Raw genomic sequence first — 21,038 nt, 5'->3', positions numbered from 1 at the left:
TTTTGGGCAGAGGCCGCCAACACCGCATGCTATTTGATCAACAGGTCACCTTCTATTCCACTCAACAAGAAAACTCCTATTGAGGTATGGTCTGGTACGCCTGCTGATTATTCACAGTTGAGAGTTTTTGGTTGCACTGCTTATGCTCATGTTGATAATGGAAAATTGGAGCCTAGAGCTATTAAGTGTCTATTTCTTGGTTATGGTTCTGGAGTAAAAGGATATAAGCTATGGAATCCTGAAACAAGAAAGACTTTCATGAGCAGGAGTGTTGTTTTTAATGAATCTGTGATGTTTAATGACAGTTTGCCCATGGATATTGTACCGGACAGATCTGATGATGAGCAGCAGAATGTGAGTGTGCAGGTGGAGCACATGGATGATCAGGAAGATGAATTTGTTGATGACACTATTGATACTGTTCAGCACTCACCTCTTGTTTTGCAGCAAGACGATCAGCCTATTGCACTTCGCAGAGCAAAGAGGAGTTGTGGGCCTCCATCCAGATTGATTGAAGAGTGTAATATGATTCATTATGCTCTTAGTTGTGCTGAACAGGTGGAGAACACTCATGAGCCGGCTACATACACTGAAGCCATTGTTTCTGGAGATCGTGAGAAGTGGATCTCAGCTATGCAAGAAGAGATGCAATCCCTGGAGAAGAATTGCACATGGGACGTGGTGCGTTTGCCTAAAAATAAGAAGACCGTGCGTTGCAAATGGATCTTCAAGAGGAAGGAGGGTATATCTCCTAGTGAGCCTCCGAGGTTTAAGGCAAGGTTAGTAGCTAAAGGCTTCAGTCACATTCCAGGTGTTGATTACAATGATGTGTTCTCCCCAGTTGTGAAGCATAGCTCAATCCGTACATTCTTTAGCATTGTTGCTATGCGTGATCTTGAGCTTGAGCAGCTAGATGTGAAGACAGCATTCTTGCATGGAGAGCTTGAGGAGGAGATATACATGGACCAGCCAGAAGGGTTCATAGTGCCTGGTAAGGAGGATCATGTTTGCAAATTGAAGAAGTCCTTATATGGTTTGAAACAGTCTCCTCGTCAGTGGTATAAGAGGTTTGATTCATTTATGTTGTCAAATAGCTTTAAGAGATCTGATTATGATAGCTGTGTCTACATTAAATTTGTTGATGGATCACCTATATACTTGCTGTTATATGTTGATGATATGCTGATTGCTGCCAAGAGTAAGAAAGAAATCACTACATTAAAGGCTCAGTTGAGCAGTGAATTTGACATGAAGGATCTTGGTGCTGCTAAGAAAATTCTAGGTATGGAAATTACTAGAGACCGTGCTTCTGGTTTATTGTTTCTTAGTCAGCAAAATTATATTCAGAAAGTACTTCATCGTTTCAACATGCATGATTCAAAGCTAGTTAGTACTCCCATTGCACCCCACTTTAAATTATCAGCTTTACACTGTCCTAGCACTGATGAGGAAGTTGAGTACATGTCCAGAGTTCCGTATGCTAGTGTTGTTGGGTCTTTGATGTATGCCATGGTTTGCTCTCGTCCGGATTTATCTTATGCTATGAGTATGGTCAGTAGATATATGGCTAACTCTGGTAAAGAGCATTGGAAGACCGTTCAGTGGATTTTCAGGTACCTGCGAGGCACATCGGATGCTTGTTTGAAGTTTGGCAGGACTGAAAAAGGACTCGTTGGCTATGTTGATTCTGATTATGCTGGTGATTTGGATAAGCGAAGATCGCTCACAGGTTATGTTTTTACCATTGGAGGTTGTGCTGTGAGCTGGAAGGCACATTTGCAGGATGTTGTTGCGCTGTCCACCACTGAAGCAGAATATATGGCTATTTGTGAAGCAAGTAAAGAGTCAGTTTGGCTAAAAGGTTTGTTTGCTGAAATTGCTGGAGTTGATTCTTGCATTAACCTGTTTTGTGACAGCCAGAGTGCAATTTATCTCACTAAAGATCAGATGTTTCATGAGAGGACAAAACACATTGAGATTAAATATAATTATGTTAGAGATATTGTTGCAAAGGGCAAGTTGAAGGTATGCAAGATTAGCACTCATGAGAATCCTGCTGATATGTTCACAAAGCCAGTTCCTGTTGCTAAGTTTGAGCTTTGCTCAAGCTTAGTTGGTATTACTGTTTAGCCCAAGAGGCTATTTGGCGCCGAAGGTGTTTTCTTTGTTTGTTTCAGGGTGAAGGTTCGTTTTATGCTATAAGAAGGAATTTGTCTCAAGGTGGAGTTTGTTGGGTTATGATCCAAATTCTTGGGCCGAAGTGAAGTGGGCCGAAGCTAAGTGGCCCATTAGCGTTTGGAGGGACTACACCATCTATTAGTACCATATTGCTAATAGACGAGGCTGTGGGGGTTTTTCCTCCCTATATATATGGACCACCTCCCTCATGGAAAAGACACACCATAGACTTCTATACGGGAAGGCCCCAAGTTAGGGTATCCCCAAGTTGTAAATCTCCGTTGTAACCACACCCAGATATAGTGAAGATTGTTGCTGGCTGGCGCCCGTGGTTTTTCCCTCTCGCATTGGGAGGGTTTTCCACGTTAAATCTCGTGTCTCTCTGCGATTGATCTTGTTTACTTCGTCGTTCCTCCGCCATCGCGTATAACAGAACTGTTATTCCCATCAAAATCTTCAAGTAGTGCTTTTCAAAAAAAAAAATCTTCAAGCACTACGGTTCCCTTTCTTGTCATTGTGATGTATGCAGTGCCTGGTGCTCAAGGCTGTAGTCGCTGCTCTCGCAGCCTATCGACGGTCCCGCTGACAACCCTAGTGTCTATACTGACCTGCTTTTTGCTTCCTTGCACACGCGGTGCTAGGCCTAGATGTTGCTCAGCCTGCGCGAGCTGTCTTAGGAATCATGTAGGAAGAGTGGCTCACCCTCATCGGCGGCCAATAATAGATGATTGCGGATGCGGCCTAAACTATAGCGGCTAGGATTCTGAGTTCATCGATTGCCGATGCCTGGTTATGGTTGCTTCCTAAACTTTTGGCAGCTAGGGTTCGTTCTAAGTGTAGGAGAAATAGATTGTATATATATAATAGATGATTTGTATTGCATTGAGGCCTCGGCCGGTATATATTGAGTACAAGATTTGGGGAGCAAAACTTCCTCGGATATATATGGCAGTCTACGATACGTATAACTACAACTACCAAATATATTCTAACCTAAATTTAGGAAGGCTATGGTTCAAGGTCTAGGGATGAGATACAATGGCCATAGATCGAAGGGGTTGCAGGGAAGCTTTAGATCAACTGGTTACGCTAGAAGCGATATCAGGCTGATGTGTTTCAAAGAACACGTGAGAAAGATATCAACGCGCGGCCAAGTATTGTCTATTAAATTTCTTTGATTTATATTATAAAATTAGGGTTTTTTAGGGCGTATGTGACGCCAACTAATCATATCATAAGTTTTTGTTTTTACCTGCTGCTTCTCAAACTGTTATTCCTATGGAATCTTTTATTCCTATTGAATCCTCCTACAAAATATGTCTTACATATGATCGTTGTTTGTATATCATAACACAAACTTTAGATATCTACTAAATAGGAACGCAAACATGAAACATAGTGATTTGGTTGCAATCTTAGGGCCTATTTGGATACACCCTCATAAACTTTAGGACACTCATAAAGTTATGAGCTAGAAATTGGTAATCCTAAAATTTATGAGTGGGCTGTTTGGATGGAATCATAATCTTTAGGATGTTAGAGGGGAAATGACTTTTGTACCCCTAATTACTCCACCCCTGCTCTGTTTCTAGCGCCGTGGAGAGAGAAGGGGAGGGGCAACAGGGATAAAGGATGGGTTGGGGACCACTTTTAGGAGAAAAATGACCCATTATGATGGTTTGGTCCTCCTAATGAAAACAACACTCCTAAACATTATGAATGCACTTTTATGACATATGTTTGGATGCACACGTCCTAAAAGTGGACTAAAAGTGAAGTCCTAAAGATTATGAGTGTGTATCCAAACAGGCCCTTAAAAATGTACTGATCTCTCGCTCCTCAATTATGACATCCGATGCTCATAAATATATGGTATATTATTAAATTATATACCGTCTCTGCTGCAAGATTGTATGACCCCTCTTATGATGCCATAAGTATAAGAAATCAACAGGTACAAGAAAGAAAAACAAAAGCAATTTTGATTCATAGTTCACCCTAATAAAATTAAGCAAGAACTTATAATATATATATATGTTAAAAGTATTAGCCCGTGCGGGAGCATGGGTTGATGAACTAGTACTAAATACGTAACTTAGGGGGTGTTTGGAGCACCTGTCATATCGGATATTTGGATGCTAATTAGGAGTATTAAATATAGTCTAATTACAAAACTAATTGCACAGGTGGAGTCTAATTCGCGAGACGAATCTATTAAGCCTAATTAGTCCATGATTTGACAATATGATGCTACAATAACCATTTGCTAATGATGGATTAATTAGGTTTAATAGATTCGTCTCGTGAATTAGTATAGGGGTTCTGCAGTTAGTTTTATAATTAGCTCATGTTTAATCTTCCTAATTAGCATCCGAACATCCGATATGTGTTGAAATAATGGGCCTAGCCCATTAGTAATTTCAGAATTTCAATTAAATCTCAAAGGCCCATGTGGGCAAAAGGTGGAGTGCAAGTCTTTAGTCCCACATTGCTAGTGGAGGGGAGGGATGACCAACTTAAATATGGAAGTTGTCTCCACTCCTCCAAGCTATGTGTGTGGGGAGGGAAGAAAAGCTCCACATGCGCGCGCTCGCTCGCCTCGCCACGCCTCGCCTCGCCGGGCCGGGCCGGGCCGGGCGAAGGGCGCGCGGCACCTGCGTGAATGGTTCGCCGAAATCCGGCCCCTCACCTTGCGGGGGCGCAGCTTCCTTTTGCCGTTTTGTGCTTATATATCCAGCAATGTGACCCTACTAAAGTTTAGCATCTCGTATCAAATACCCCTGAACTTTCCCTGCAAGACTTCTTTGTAGAAGGAGAGGCATCGACCGTATGCCTAGGTCCGACCGAAAGTTTCAGGTGCCTCCGTTGAAACGTCACATTGGAGACACACGGATCGATCCTGTGGCCGATGCGCCAGCGCCACCCGTGGGCCCCGGCAATTCCTTCTCTTTTTTTTTTAGTGAAGCCGGCACCAGTAGTGTTGGCACCACTGCCGGCGCATCGAGCTGCTTTCTTCGCTGCTCCTCCTGCTTAGCTGCAGCAGCAGCAAGAGGAGGAGGAGGAGGCCAACCGCCTGCTGTGGTGACACCAGCACACCACAACTAAGGCGGTGTCCAGTGGCAGCCGGCCGGCAGGGGTCGCACCGTCGTCGTCGCCGCGGACGTCCGCTCCAACGACATTTGGTTTTTTAAGGTGAACAGCTAGTTATTACTCCGTTGATTACATATGTATATGTCTTGTCTGATTGAGTTATTGATTGATGCGCTGCATTCCCTTCCAGCCTTCCTGTTGTTCACAGCGTTGTCGACGCTCTCGATCTCCATCAAGCGGAGTTCCCTGGCAACTTCCTCTCGAGGTACGGTGTCGGTGTTAATCAAACAAACACACGAACATCTAATCTCAACAAGAGCATCCGCATACTATTCACTCTAGTTACAGGCTTACAACATCAGTTGTTTACCGGTAGAACGGAAGTTACAGCATTATACACATTTTTCAACACAAACGGACCAGCGTGGAAGTAAGAATGTTGAAGACCCGCTTGTGTGAACAAACAGGGGCGTGTCATCTCTAAAAGTGCCTAGGATGTAAAATCATCTCTAAAAGTGTCCAACATTATACCTAAAACTCAGTTTTGGGAACAAATTGGGAAAAACACCTCCAACCAAGACACAATCCAATGGCCAGTTTTTTCACACGTCCAACGCCAGAGCCAAGTGGAGCCATATTTGAGCCAACACTCGCGGCCTTCGCCTATTGGCCGCGCACAACCGGCCTAGGCCGCCTCGTCGTGGTTCACGATGGGTGCGTCTAGCTATCGCTAGAAGGTGACAAAATCCACACTGTCACTTGCTACACTATCATTTGCTTACCGTTGACGGCCGTACGGACCAGTTATAACTTTTCTCTCGGAAGACTAAAGTTTATTAATCCGTGAAACTTATAGTATAAGATCAAGATCTAGTTCAAATACCATTATTAGTATGAACTTGATGTTGATGAGACATTTAGATCCAATCTACTAAGCATGTACAGACAGATAACAGATAGAGCAGAGATAACTAACCTAGACTATGCATATGTTGTAATTCTGAGCATGGATAGCAAAATAGATATGATCTTAGTAAAAGCATCTTTAAATCTACACCTTCGGTTTGGCTCCCGAAAACACCCATCTTACACAAGAAAGATCCTGTCACGATCCTCTCTATCAGTATAGGTAATTAAGAGCACGATCACAAGAATATGTTATACTCATCGGTAGATTAGGCATGCAAATCTGGTCACCACAACTACATAAACATCCTAAGTTATCTATCATCGATCATAGATTGAAAAGCAAGCAAACTCGAAATAGCATAAAACCATAGAAGGAGATACTTAGATTGCTAAGAATAAGAACAGATCTATTAACTTCACCATGAATGATTTTACATCACAAGATCACCACTGGAATCTTACCTTAATCTTGATGATCCTAGCTCCAGAACTCCGGCATGGATCTTCCTCACAGAATCATCAGCTCTCCAAAGTGGTGTCCCTCAAGCTCCTTCTTCTTCTCTGCTACTTCACGTCGAATATGTCATCTTCAATATGATGCTCATTGGATTTTCAGGGTATTTATAATTTGGAGAGCGTGTGGCATAAATTGGAAGGCGATCGAGTGAAGGAACACCCCAGGCCGATCAGCCTAGAGGGTCCAGGCCGATCAGCCTGGGCCTTCCTTTTGCCCGCTCACGCCTCCTTTCATCTACTTCTTCGATGCTCTAGAGTCTTCTTTTTACATGCATGTGGGGTTGGCACATCGATAGCTTCGGGATGGGATTGATCTTTGATAACTTTCCTAATCTCCGCTTGATCCTCTTCGATCCCGAACCGATCTGTACCATATCTTCACAAACTTAGCCCTTAAGTCATCTTGGAGTATCACTCGCCAAAAATGAGCACGAGAGAACTCTAGGCCGATCAGCATGGGCCCCTATAGGCCGATCGTCCTTAACCCTTCTTGGATCCGTTGGCCTTCGTCTTCCTCTGGTTCGCTGCTTGTTTCAAGCATTATCCAAATATGCTTCATTAACCCGTATGTTTGTTTAGATTGTTTCCGATCGGTGAAAAAGAGAAACAAAAGCGGATGACATCATCCTACGTGCAAGTTTAGAGTTTAAAAAAGTAATTCTTACCCGAGCATCAAAATTAAATTCTAATTTCACCATTGGATTTCTTATACCCCATTTGACTATATTTGGATGATATTTTTTTTAAAATATTTTAATATAGAATACTTGTTCTTACTACTACGAACAAATGTTGGTTTCACATGAAGATTAAACATGATGAATAAAATAATGATATTCTGTTAAAAAAATGTTGAACAACGTGGACATTTGGTTGTACAGGATAAAAATAGAAGCTGGACATCACAAACAAAACATCACCAAACAACTTAGTATCTAAAAACAAACAAATAATTTAGCATCACAAATAAATTAGTCTATAAAAAGAATATGGTTCCACACGCAAAATAGAAAAATAATTTAATACCGCAAACAAATTAGTTTACAAAGGTGAACAAAATAGCTTAATACCCAAATAGATTATTCTTACAGCAAAAAAAATATGTATACATGGTGAATAAATTAGTAATGATAAACGTGCCTCTATGTCACTCTGAACACTAATTTTATTCTTTTTATTAAAACTTGCTCACTCTGAACACTTCACCAGCAGGACAAAAATTAAAAGACAGAAGTTTACTACAACATGTTGGATGTTGGCGCTGCAATTGCATCCTTATTCATCGTTCTGAAAACAAAGATCTATGTCTTGATCCGCATCGAGTTCTTAGTGGCACTTGTCACAGTTATGTTCCTTGCGACGTTCATCATGGACATCTACCGCTTCCGGTCTCGCAGCTCGACCTTATCAGCCATCATGGAGATCGTTGACGGCATGTCTAATCAGATACTGGTGTATCTATTGGGAGCCATGCAGTCCGCATGTTCCGAGAATCCGCTGTTTGCTTTCTGGGGCATTTTGCTTGTAAGCTTCCACCGTAGCCTGGGCTATCTCTCCAGGCACAGCATCATGGATGACAGTGAGCGGCCATCGCTGATGGTGCTGCCAGATGTGATAAAGTTCATCGCGGCAGGGGCCATGCTTAACTTGGACATGGGGATCTTCACTAATCCACATTGGTGGTTCTTGGTCATCCTGCAACTGCGGAGCACATACCGGTACTTGGCACGTAACAGGGCTCTCAAATCCTTGTGGCATGGACGGAGCTCAGAGTTCCTCCCGGAGTACCTGCGGCGCATGACTGAGGGTGACCATGATGACCGGAGAAACGAATTCAACCACTTTCAAAGGTATCTGGTTTATGGAGAGTACAAGGGGAAGCTTAAGATCAAGAAGCCTCAGTATGTCCTACATCTTGATATGAGCCATCATCCAGACTCACTGATCACACTGGACAAGATTTGGAATTCCTCCGGGCCACTTTTGAGCTCCAGCTCCAGAAGTAGCACGTACAAGGACCTCAGCCTGGCCTTCGCATTGTCAAGGCTACTTCGCTGTAGGCTTGAGGATGTGCCACTACACCCGGGAAGCATCTCCAGGACACGGAATCTAATCATTTCTCAGATCATTGGTGATCAACATGCAGAGGCAGCAAGAGCAGCAGGGCGATCATTCAGAATCTTGGAGCTGGAACTTGCATTCACCATAGACTACTACTTCACCTTCTACCCTATGGTCTTCTGGCGAGGGCTTCTTTCTCTCTCCCTGATCCTCATCCAGTCCATGGCAACTATCCCTGTCATTGTCTGGCTGGTCGTGAGTGCCTGCAGTAGCTATGACAATGAGAAAGGCCGCATAACCCGGCTCCGGGTTGGTGGATTTGATGTCGGTGTCGTAACCACATGGGTGTTCCTGATACTCATGGTGTTCAAGGAGGTCTGGGAGATGGTGACATACCTGCTCTCCAACTGGACGAGATTACTCCTCGTGTGCAAGTATGTGCAGAGCCAATGCTGGCGTACTGCGACTGCGAGCACTAGTCTCATAGAACATCTGATAAGTTCATTCTTCGCCTCCAAAATTTCCGATACATGGCATGGACGCATCGACCAGTATGAGTTCTTGCAGTCATGTACTTACAAGCCGACGGTCTGGAAACTGGCCCACATTATTACCCTGGGAGTGGCTCCACATATTCTCAATGGAAGAAAACCTGGTGCTGCCATCAGGATCCCTGAATGTGTAAAGCCTGCGATCCTGCAGGGGCTCCGCAGACAAGGCCTCACCAGGCAACCGCTGCGCAGAGATATTCCGACACTTAGGAACCCACCCAATAACAATAGGTTTGTCCGGTACCAGTGGGCATGTATTGAACTGCCCACTTGCTCTCAAGTCATTCTAGTGTGGCACATCGCAACCAGCCTTTGTGAGGTCAAGCTTGCGAAAGACAGGAACATTGACTTGAGGGATCCCAGCTTCCTGGGATCCATCTGGTCATATTTGGGAAGAAAACTGGGTCGCAGCTCTTCGTTCCTTGTTGATGACAGTATCCATGTACGAGGCCAACTCAGGACTAACTATCGCACTGCCAGCAGCTTGTCTCGGTACTGTGCCTACCTGCTGGTTTTTCGGTCTAAATTTTTGCCAGATGGTTTTCTTACACCCAAACTGGTTCTTGACAAAACCATAAAACATGCTTGTGAGGCACTCAAGGATTGTGACTCAACCCTGACTAGGTATGAGACACTGATGGCAACCGCGAGGAATGTAGCGCAGGACAGTGAGAGTGGGAAGCTGAACATGAACATTGTGCAGCAGGGTGCTATGCTAGCAATGGAGCTGATTGACGAGGAGGATGAGCAAAACCGTTGGGAGATTCTGGCAGGAGTTTGGGTAGATTTACTTGCGCACATTGCTCCCAGTTGGAATGCAGAAGCACACGTGTGGGACCTCCAATCCGGAGGGGAGTTCATAACCCTCATATGGGTATTGCTTTGGCACTGCGGCATCGAGAAGAGTAGCCTCTGGCATGAGGATGATAATGCATCTGGGAACAATAGTCCTCAAGCATTGCAGCAAAATGGTACTGAAACCAGACAAACTAATAAGGTCACCGGGGATGAGCAAGTTATTAACGAGGATGGGATTGAGATTTCTGAGGAGCCTGAACAATTGACGGAGCGAGCCCAAAGGGCAAGTAAAACAAATTAACAACGGCACATCTCCGGATAACCTACGTGGTTTTCACTTCAGGATGGGCAAATTGACTACATTGAGTTCATGGCGATGATGAGAAAAAGGTAACGCTGGAGAACCATGAGGAACATCATTCATCAAAAATCTTGGCGAACTCATTGGTCGCCTGCTACTTAGAGGGTGTTTGGATCTTTAGTCCTGACTAAAATTTATGTCACATCGAATATTTCGAGGCTAATTAGGAGGACTAAACATGAGCTAATTATAAAACTAATTACACAGATGAAGGCTAATTCACGAGATGAATCTATTAAGCCTAATTAATCCATCATTAGCACATGATTACTCTACCATCACATTGTCAAATCATGGACTAATTAGACTTAATAGATTCGTCTCGCAAATTAGTCTCCATCTGTGCAATTAGTTTTGTAATTAGCCTATGTTTAATACTCCTAATTAGTATCTAAACATTCGATATGACAGGAATTTTAGGAGGTGCTAAAGAAACAAACACCCCCTTAGATCCCGTTTGGTTCCCGTTGCTTATTTTTAGCACTTATCACATCGAATGTTTAAATACTAATTAGGAGTATTAAATATAGACTATTTACAAAACCCATTACACAGATGGAGGCTAAACGGTGAGACGAATCTATTAAGCCTAATTAGTCCATGATTTAACAATATTCTGCTACGGTAAACATTTGCTAATGATGGATTAATTAGGCTTAATAGATTCATCTCACCGTTTAGCCTCCATTTGTGCAATTAGTTTTATAATTAATTCATATTTAGTCCTCCTAATTAGCCTCCGAATATTCGATGTGATACGGACTAAACTTTAGCTCGATGAACCAAACACTCTCTTAGAAGATCTGAATGCGATGTTGACCGGCTGGACAAATGTGAGATGTTGTGTGATTGTCCCTTGATATGGAGAATTATGAGTAAAAATAAAAATGTATTAGTTGATGGATTCAATATGCAGCTTGAGAGAGTAATTCAATTGTCATGTTCACCCAAAAAATTGGGTACAATCGTTCGTTATGTGTGTGGGCAGGCTGCAACAAAACTCTGTTCAGCAATTACGAGTTTTCCTTTTGGCATGCCGTTATGGGCCTTCATAAAGGCCCACTAAGGAATCTGTACCATCCATCCAAGCAAAGCAAGCCTCCTGTCATTCTTCTTCCTCCGGTCCTCCCCAATGCCGCCGCCGCCGCCGCGTTTTCCCCGCCCGGCGGCGACCACCACCTGCCCCCAACCTCCACATCCACCCCGGAGCACCCCTTCCTCTCCACGCACCTCCTCCTCCCATCCCCGTCTCCGTCCCCGCCGACCTCTCCTCGCCGCACCTCCCCCACGCCCTCGCCTTCGCCTTCCTCACCCAGCCCTCACCGCTCCCGTGGCATCTCCTTGTCGCCCTCCACGCCGCCGGCGTCCGCTTCCCCGCCTTCTTCACTACATTGTAAGCCAACCTCATTCACATTCAACTGTTGGTCATATTTCCACCATATTTGGCATGAATTTGCTGCCCGCTTGATCTATGAACTGTTGAGTTCCCACAACCCGTGGTGTCTCCAGGCCATGTCGAAGATATACTTATCGTGTGCGTGAATGGATCATTTCACTAGTTGTATGGTCATCTGCAGGGATGATTACATCATCTCAACGATGCAGTTTTTGCTTATTGTGACACAATCCACTTTAGTCCCGGACATGCGACATGATCACTTGGACTACAGGAGAAAATTTTGGGGGGGGGGGGGTGTTATACAAAATTATTGTCATCCATAATTGACTAAAAAAAACTGTGATGAGCTATTGGATGCTACAATTCCAAGATAGACAAGACAGTACAACATATGCTTCCAGTCATGTGTCCAGATTCAATGTTTGAATGTGTTAGAAAACAGCATGCACAGCATGTTGGTGATGGTGGATTTCTTTTGTATTATTCATTTTTTTCTTTACAAAATGGTAGTATATACACCAGGCATTTGTATGGATGCATTTCTCCGAACTCATGATTTAAACTTATGTATTCTGAAATCATTTTCAGATACAATTATGTGATTGTAAACATTATATAGCTGTTTAGCTTTTGTGTTTCGATAGTAAAATCCCTTTCATTGTAGTTTTGTTTCTTTTCCTTGAGAGCAGTCGGTGCCATGTGGCCAATTTGCTCCCGGGTGTCAATGTTGCAATAATACTATGGATTGGTGGAATGAGTGGTTAGGTGGTTTTGAGGTACTCTGTCAGCTACAGGGACCTGCAGTTCTGGACCCCATCGAACGCGACCACATGCGAACGAAGAGGCGACCAAACACCAACCGCCTGGCTCGACGGTAAATGAGTCGCTTTGAGATAGGTAAAGGGGGTGGCATGTGGCGTTGATCCAGGTGATGGTGTACAGGATGAGGTATGAAGCAATCAGTGATATACTACTACACTGCGTGGCGTGGGTCGTCATGTCCCATCCCTTTCAAGTTGCAGACTTGCTTGACCGTGAATGATTGCTTGGGTCTGGCTGGGAATTTCTCAGATCTTTTTGAAACGAGAGAGCTGCCGATTATATTAAAAAGAAGAGAGATTCCAAACTGGGAACAACAATAGAGTCACAAAAGTAGCTCCCAACGAATAGTGCCGACTCAACTCAACTCAAAACAAAAAAGAAAAAGCCTTCATCGATCACCTTTGCCGCCGTCGGAAGCGTTGCAACCGGTAAGTCTTAAGCAAAGTTCTTTTTTTTTTTAATCTGGGCCAGGACCTCCTCATGTTCATGGGAAAGTAAAGCATGATCTTTTCTGCTTCTAAACCTGCAGATTATTTCAACGTAGAACTAGGAAGAATGCTTTATCCCCGAATTCTGTGGATTTTGGTATTTTGGAGAAGAAGCTGGAGGATCCATGTGCGACGCCCATGCATCTGCCACTGGACTTTCTGAAATATATCACGTGCGATTTCTCCAAGGAGCAAGAACTTGGAAGAGGCGGTTTTGGAGCGGTATACAAGGTACATATATGCCTATTTCTCAAACCACCCAAAAGTCCACTTTTGCAGTATGTTCAGTTTAGCAAATAGCCAATAATGATAGCAAATGGTCAGTACTGAGAGTGCGACTCTGAACAGGGCATTCTTCAGAGCAGGAAGGCGATTGCTGTGAAGAAACTTTATGAGGTGCAACTAGATGATGATCGGTACCATAATGAAGTTACTTATCTTATCGGGTTGAAGCATGAAAATATAGTACAACTCCTAGGCTATTGTGCTGAATCACAGTGGGAAGCTGTCCAAGCAGACGTAAAAGTATGTCATGGCTGAAATACGACACGGGACGGGCTGATCTGCTTTGAGTATCTAAATAACAAGAGCCTTGATGCATATATTTCTGGTACAGTAATGCTGTCATATGTAGCATTCACCTTCAACTTTGTGTTACCATACCATAAACATAAGCTGGATCATCTCACACATCTGTTTATTCATCTGTTCCTACAGCTGAATCATGTGGACTCGAGTGGCACAAGAGATTTGAAATAATCAGGAGAATTTGCTTCGGTCTGCATTACCTTCACAAGGAATGCAATATTGTTCATTTGGACCTTACACCACAGAATATATTGATGGATAACAATATGCTGCCAAAAATTGCAGATTTTGGTATGTCGAGACTCTTTGGCCAACAACAATCTCGGATCATCACCCAAAAATGTGTGGGGACACTGTAAGCTAATCCTCTTAATATAAGACTTACACTGTTCTTTAGTCCAATTGATAAATCTGATTGCACTCTCTTGTTATGACGCAGTGGATACATGGCACCAGAATACATAAACAATGGATTGATATCATACAAGTCGGATATATTCAGTTTGGGCGTTATAATCATAGAACTGCTGATAGGATCCAGGGACTATCCCCAGAGCAGTGAAACATCATTCGAACACGTCATCGAGAATATGAGACAAAGTTCAGCTAGGCATGAATTTTTAACAGTGAGCTCATTCTTTTTTTAAAGTTTTTTTTGACACAATTACTATGGGGGTGTTTGGATACACCCCCTAAAGTTTAGTACCCGTCACATCAGATGTTTGGATACTAATTAGGAGTATTAAAGATAGACTATTTACAAAACCCATTGCACAGATGGAGTCTAATTCGCGAGACGAATCTATTAAGCCTAATTAGTCCATGATTTGACAATGTGCTGCTACATTAAACATGTGCTAATCATGGATTAATTAGGCTCAATAGATTCGTCTCGTGAATTAGTATAAGGGTTCTGCAATTAGTTTTATAATTAGCTCATGTTTAGTCCTTCTAATTAGCATCCGAACATCCAATGTGACACTCTTAAAGTTTAGCACCTCGTATCCAAACACCCCCTATAGCATATTTGCTAGGTGGTTCAGAAATGGAGGAACAGATTCGAAAAGACATCCAAGTTCACACCTGTGGAAATATACAGTCAACAAGTACACGCATGCACCATGATAGGACTTAGATGTGTTGACTCTGACCCGAACAAAAGGCCTGCTGCCTGGGATATAATCCAAATGCTTAACGCAACAGAGAGTGAGAACAGGTGGTCTGGCATCAACGGAGGACCACTAGTGGACGAGGTATGCATTCTAGGTTCCCATTACAACAAAGTTCTTTTACCATTTTCTTTACGAACCATCGATTGACTTGATATGATTGTATTTCTGGTGCAGATCGTCAGGGACAGGTTCGCCAATGTGAAGGAGAAGATGCAGCAGCCGTCGATACTTTCGTGTCGGGTGGGGGTGCAATCATCCCAGGAGTCCTGCAGCAGCGGCGGTGGGTTCTAATCTGATCATTTGACACTCAGTTCTATTTTTAACCTTCCCCCTCTGATTGACTTTGGTGGGAAAAAGGGAAGGCTAGCTTTTTAGGAGGTTGTGCTGCGTTGAGTAAGATCCATGGCCATGAATTATACTACTGGCGAGTGGCAATCTCTGATGAATTATCCTATGTACAATTTAGCCGTTATTTGCCGCTATAGCTTCATTTATCTCGCTATTAGCTGTTTTTAATTTGGAGGTCGAACGCTAAATGCCTTAACCCGCTATTTAAAACATTGCCTCTAACTGATTCCCCTACCACTCCCCCTAAGGATGCGTAGCACCCACCACCCTTTGCAAATAGAATTAAACATTCCTCACATTCATGCTCTTTGAATACAACAAAAGTGCTACCTGATCACTATGCCCTGAGATTCATCAGATAATTATGTGGAAAAAAACTGCATTTCGTGGCTAGCTAGTTATATTTTCTGCAAGTTTGCCTATACTTAGTGACAAATTGTTAACAAGCTTATGTTTGTTTTATATAAGGTAACTAGTTATACTAATGTGTTAGCTGGTATTCTAAGTTAAAAACAGAATGAAGTTCTTTTACTCTGATGAAGGAACTTGGTGGAAGTAAGATTTTGAAATTTTTTTGCTCAATTCTTCTCTTTTCGACATAAAGAGCATGCAAACTTCCTATCAGCTAAATAGATTTATTGATGTCATAGGAAATTCCTTGTGCAGCTGTACTGGATTATTCTCTTCGTGTAATAGTGTGCAATATCACCTAAGTTTGGATTCGCAATTGGTTTACAGAACATTTCCCATTGCAGTCTGAGTAAAAATAGCCGGTTATGTTATGGGTATGCAAGCTCTCAGGCGAAGGAACTATCGATGGAGGACTTTTATGATACAATGCTAGCTAGACATCGTTGACGGAGAGCCAGTTGGAATGTTCGGTGTATACGATGGTTTGTATCGCCTATGCCCTATAGTGACATCTAAACCGCTATCAATTCTGTTGATTTTCACAATGTCATCACTCCCTGAGGAACTTGACATTTTGAGTTGTTATAATTGTCAGAGTTTTCTGCGTGTAGGTCATAATGGAGCGATAGCAGCTGAATATGTCAAGGAGCATCTTCTCAGAAATTTAATCGAACACCCAAAGTTCATAACTGATACCAAGGCTGCTATTGGTACGCAGTACGCTCACATCAACAATTGTGCACTTTATACTTCTACACAAAGATAACATGATCTTGCTACTCTCTGTTGTTTTTTCTGCAGCCGAAGCTTACAACCACACAGATTCAGAATTTTTGAAAGTTGATAGAAGTAAACCAGGTCCAGGTGCTGGCTCAACTGCCGTGACAGCTATTTTTGTAGGTGGTCGTTTACTTGTTGCAAATGTTGGAGATTCTAGAGCTGTTATTTGTAAAGGAGGACGGGGTAAGTTTATTTTCTGAAACATGACACATCTCAGTGTCTTGTGTCCCTATACTTGCACTTGTATCAGAAACTTTCAAAAATTATATTCTGCACGTTTTCCAGGTCAAGTATTCCCCCCATGACAAATCTGTAAACTGAATAGCAGTATTCCAAGTTAATATCAAATAAACTGACGCATCTCAACAGTTTAATGATGCTTTCCCCATCCTTTAATCTGCAGCGATTATGTGTTCAAGGGATCACAAACCTGATCAGTCAGATGAGAGACGTAGAATTGAGGATGCTGGGGGCTTTGTTATGTGGGATGGTAATAATTTCTCTGAACCTATCATAAAGAAACTGCCTGCATAATATGCGCCGCTACGTTTATTTCTACTGTTTCGTTATTGGAATTTTGTAGAGGGGTGGCGTGTGGGTGGTGTTGTCCCGGTCTCTCGAGCATTTGGTGATAAACTCTTGAAGCAGTATGTTGTCGCTGATCCAGAAATCAAGGTTTGTCTTATTTAGTTTTGTTTTGTTATGGATTTTCTGGATAGTTTTCTCAATCAAGGTTTGTCTTATATTTAGTTTTGTTTTCTTATGGATTGTCTGGATAGTTTTCTTTTCTCTATCACGGTTTGAGGAAGTACGTCGATTTTTTGAGTGCCTAAAGAGTAAAGATGGAGATTCTATCAGCTGCAATGCCATACGTGAAGTTCCTGTAACCATCTGAAAACGATTCTTGCTGTTGCTACAGGAGGTGGTGGTTGACAGCTCCCTTGAATTCATCATCCTTGCTAGTAATGGACTCTGGCAGGTTGTCACTAACGAGGTACCTAAAAGTATTACCGAAATATTTTTCGTTCAGTGCGATTGGCCTGCCTATCTGATGTAGTTTGTGTATTTCCCAGGAAGCTGTTGCCATAGCCAAGAGACATATTTGGGACCCCGAGGAATCAGCAAAAGAGCTTCCCAAAGAAGCTTACAAAAGGGAAACTTCCGATAACACCACGGTGGTGATCGTCCGGTTCCTGCATGAGAACTCCGAGTTGCCCTCGATCTGATCCTGTAGGATCACGCATGCCATGCCAGCATGTGTTCTTCGTCTGGCTGTTTTTACCTGACGCTCGAAACAGATTGGCCCTGCGTCTGCTCTGACTCTGGCTCGCCCCAAACTGTCATCCTGATGTTACTCATGCTCCTGCTGGCCTAGACTGGAGTGCTAGAGCAGAATGACGATATGTCTTTGTTCGAGAATAAGCAGCAGAGTTGCGTATCATTTGTACTAGGAAGAATAGTTAACGAGAGTTTTACAACGCGGGTCTACCGGGCACACGCGCACGGATTCACTTACGTGGGCTGATTATACAATAAATTAAACAACCGGATGAGGGGAAAACACTATGCTTGGGAACTATCTTCCCCTAGAGGTCGACTGTTGGGCCGCCGGCCATCCTATTCCGGCGAGATGCTCCGCCCCAGCTTGAGTCCACGCCTGTCCCTCTTCGATGATCTCTGCAATCAGCTGGTTTGTCGAGAGTGCAGAATGACGATATGGCTGGTGTTGTCATACAGTATGATCCAAATCCAAAGTGAACCTTGTTCTTTGACGAAATGTAGCTTTCCGTGCTGTTCATTCACGAAATCATGCAAATTAAAGAGGTTTTCTTGGCAGTAGGTGTGTTTGAATCTGTGGAACGATTCGAACCAAGCTGTACGCTGCGTACGATTTGTAAATCATAAAGCTATATTCCGATGCTGTGAGCAACCGGCCGTCGGATTCATTCATGCCATGCGTCTGCTGAGGCATGGGCCGGCCCACGAAGGAATTCGGCCCATACACATGCGCACGACACTCATCTAAACCTTCCTCCTGCTGGCAATCTTCTTCCTCCCTGATGCCGCCGCCGCCGCCGCCACCGTCTTCCCCTGCCCCGCGACTCCTCGCCGGCGGCGACCACCACCCTCCCCCAACCTCCCCCTCCTCGCCAGAGCACCCCTTCCTCTCCGCGCACCTCCTCCTCCCCTCCCCGTCTCCGTCCCCCGCCGACCTCTCCTCGCCGCACCTCCCCCACGCCCTCGCCTTCGCCATTCTCACCCAATCCTCCCCGCTCCCGCGGCATCTCCTTGTCGCCCTCCACGCCGCCGGCGCCCGCTTTCCCGCCTTCTACCCGGCCTTCGCCTCCGCCCTCCTCTCCCTCCCCTTTCCGCACCTCCTCACCCACCCGCGCGCCCGCCTCCTCCTCGCCGCCTCGGAGCTCGCCCGCGCGGCGGCAGCGGGGTTCGTGCCCCTCCTCGGCTCCCTCCTCCGCCGCGTGCCGTTCCCCGGCGACGCTCGCTTGCTCGAGCTTTTCACCGAGCACGCCTCCTTCCTCGCCGACGAGGAGCCCCAGCTCCTAGCCTCCGCCGTCTTCGCCTTCCTCCGCCTCCTCGCCAGGAACCGCCTCGCTCCGGTCCTGAGCAGCGGTGAGTGCAAGGATTGTGAAGAGTGCAAGAGCGCCAAGACCCTTGAAGAATGCAGGGGAAGGCTGGTGTCTTTCTGCGTCTCCATGCTGCGGGATCACTTCCAAGTGTGTGCATTGATCGGAAGGGACCTTGTGAGGTCGCTCCATGAGCTGGCGCTCGTGCCGGAGTTTCAGCCACTTTGGAGAGATCATATTCTGCACCGTGTTGGTGACGTCTGCCGGATCAGCACACCTGGTTGGTGCATGGCTATGGCCATCACGCCGGAGATGGAGACACAGCTCTTGTTCATGATGAACAATGTGAAGTGGGGGGATCAGAAGAGGTACCAGCTCTGGTTTGCGATGAAGCACCTGATGGTGCCCGGAGGGGAGGAGAGGATCCCTGACATTGTGCGGTTCATATGCTGCGGGTACCACCCAACAAATGAGGTAATTCAGTCTGGTGTTATTGCCCGTTGGGCGGTCATAGGCTGGCTGCTGACAGGTTGCAGCAAAGGCTATGTGGTGGCGAATGCAAAGCTTGCACTGTTCTATGACTGGTTGTTTTTTGAGGAGGGAAGGGGTAGTGTCATGAATATCGAGCCTGCAATGCTCTTGATGGTGAACTCGGTGTCTCAGTATACAGATATTACAAACATGCTGCTTGAGTTCTTGTTTCTTCTAATTGAGAACTATGATGTGAGGAGGAAGGAAGCAATTGCTCATTGCGTGAGGAGTGCGTTTGGGGTGCTGGTAAAGAAACGGGTGATCCCGTCGTTGGAGCCATTGACATGTTGTGAGAAATTATCACCATTGCTGAGGCAGAAGCTTGTGGTGTTTTTAAGTAGCTCTAATCCTGGAGCAGCTGAAGATTCCTGTGGGAAACCAACTGATGTAGTTTCTAAGGAAACAGAGTTGAAGAAGAGTGTTTGCTCAAGCTAGACCTATTAATCAATGGTTTTGTCATGTCACAGTCTTCTGTCTCAGGAACGAACACTGCACCAATTCAGCAGTTGCTGAGCTTTAGCAACACACGTGAAGAGGAATCTCAATGTGCTCTGAGAGTCTGAGTTTCACAATGAGAAGAAAGAAGTGAATAAGGGATGTGGAGTAGGAGTATGCAGTCATTCATCAATGGCTGGCACTATAGCTGGCATGTTGGTTCCTGATTTACATCTACAGAGACACATCAAACTAAGTTTGACACTATGTTTGACTAAATCAGAAGCCAACCTCATCCGCATTTAACTGTTGGTAGTATTCCCACCGTCTTTGGCATGAATTTGCTGACCGATGCCAAAGTTATACTTATCATGTACGTGAACAGATTATATCACTGATTTTATGGTCATTGGCAGGGATGATTGGATCATTTCAAAGATGCAATTTTTGCTCCTTGTGACATTATTCACATTAGTCCCAGACATGATCAATTGGAGTACAGTAGGAAAATGATTCTTTGTACAGAATTTACCATCATCTGTAATAGACAGTATAACAGATGCTTCCAGTGATGTGTCCAGATCCAAGGTTTGCATGTGTTAGAAAACACCATGCACAGCATCTTGGTGATAGTGGAACTTTTTGTTTGTATTAGTATTATATCTCCCCCCTACAAAATGACAAAATGTTTGTATACGCACTGGCCGTTTGCGTTTGTATGCACGTATTTCTCCAAACTCTGATAGTTACAGCAGTCCATCCAATTTAGTTTTATGCAGTCTGAAATCCTTTTCATATACATTTATGTGCTTGCAAACATTCTGTAGCTGTCCAGCTTTTGTGATTCAATTGCAAGATCCCTTTCATTTTCATCGTACTTTGTTTCTTTCCTTTTCATTGAGATCTTTAGGTGCTATGAAGCCAATTTGCTCCCTGGTACCAAAGTTTATTGCAAGAGGCAGAATTTCATTTTCTTCCTTTTTGCCCTTCAGTATTTCAGAACTATTTTTACTATGCA

General features: G+C 44.1%; 2 protein-coding genes, 1 long non-coding RNA gene and 2 pseudogenes across 3 annotated transcripts; all 5 read left to right on the top strand.

Moving 5' to 3' along the window:
• The first annotated feature begins 5,180 nt into the window (after positions 1–5,180).
• On the top strand, positions 5,181–5,534 carry LOC117866967 (uncharacterized). The gene is made up of 2 exons (XR_011899042.1): positions 5,181–5,370; positions 5,459–5,534. It is a non-coding gene; the product is annotated as an uncharacterized lncRNA (long non-coding RNA).
• Positions 5,535–7,810: 2,276 nt separating this feature from the next.
• Positions 7,811–11,022, top strand: LOC140220036 (uncharacterized). The gene has a single exon (XM_072295610.1). It carries the CDS (start codon positions 7,939–7,941, stop codon positions 10,402–10,404), a length of 2,466 nt encoding a protein of 821 aa, XP_072151711.1. The 5' UTR covers positions 7,811–7,938; the 3' UTR covers positions 10,405–11,022.
• A 1,772-nt stretch (positions 11,023–12,794) lies between these two features.
• On the top strand, positions 12,795–14,447 carry LOC117834212 (receptor-like serine/threonine-protein kinase SD1-7; annotated as a pseudogene).
• A 529-nt stretch (positions 14,448–14,976) lies between these two features.
• LOC117833917 (probable protein phosphatase 2C 10) lies at positions 14,977–17,987 on the top strand (annotated as a pseudogene).
• Positions 17,988–18,517: 530 nt separating this feature from the next.
• Positions 18,518–20,798, top strand: LOC117833915 (uncharacterized). The gene has a single exon (XM_034713507.2). It carries the CDS (start codon positions 18,533–18,535, stop codon positions 20,018–20,020), a length of 1,488 nt encoding a protein of 495 aa, XP_034569398.2. The 5' UTR covers positions 18,518–18,532; the 3' UTR covers positions 20,021–20,798.
• Positions 20,799–21,038: the final 240 nt, after the last annotated feature.

Source organism: Setaria viridis, chromosome 8, assembly GCF_005286985.2.
Source record: "Setaria viridis chromosome 8, Setaria_viridis_v4.0, whole genome shotgun sequence".
NCBI lineage: Eukaryota > Viridiplantae > Streptophyta > Magnoliopsida > Poales > Poaceae > Setaria > Setaria viridis.
This window is presented reverse-complemented; position numbering and strand designations above follow the sequence as displayed.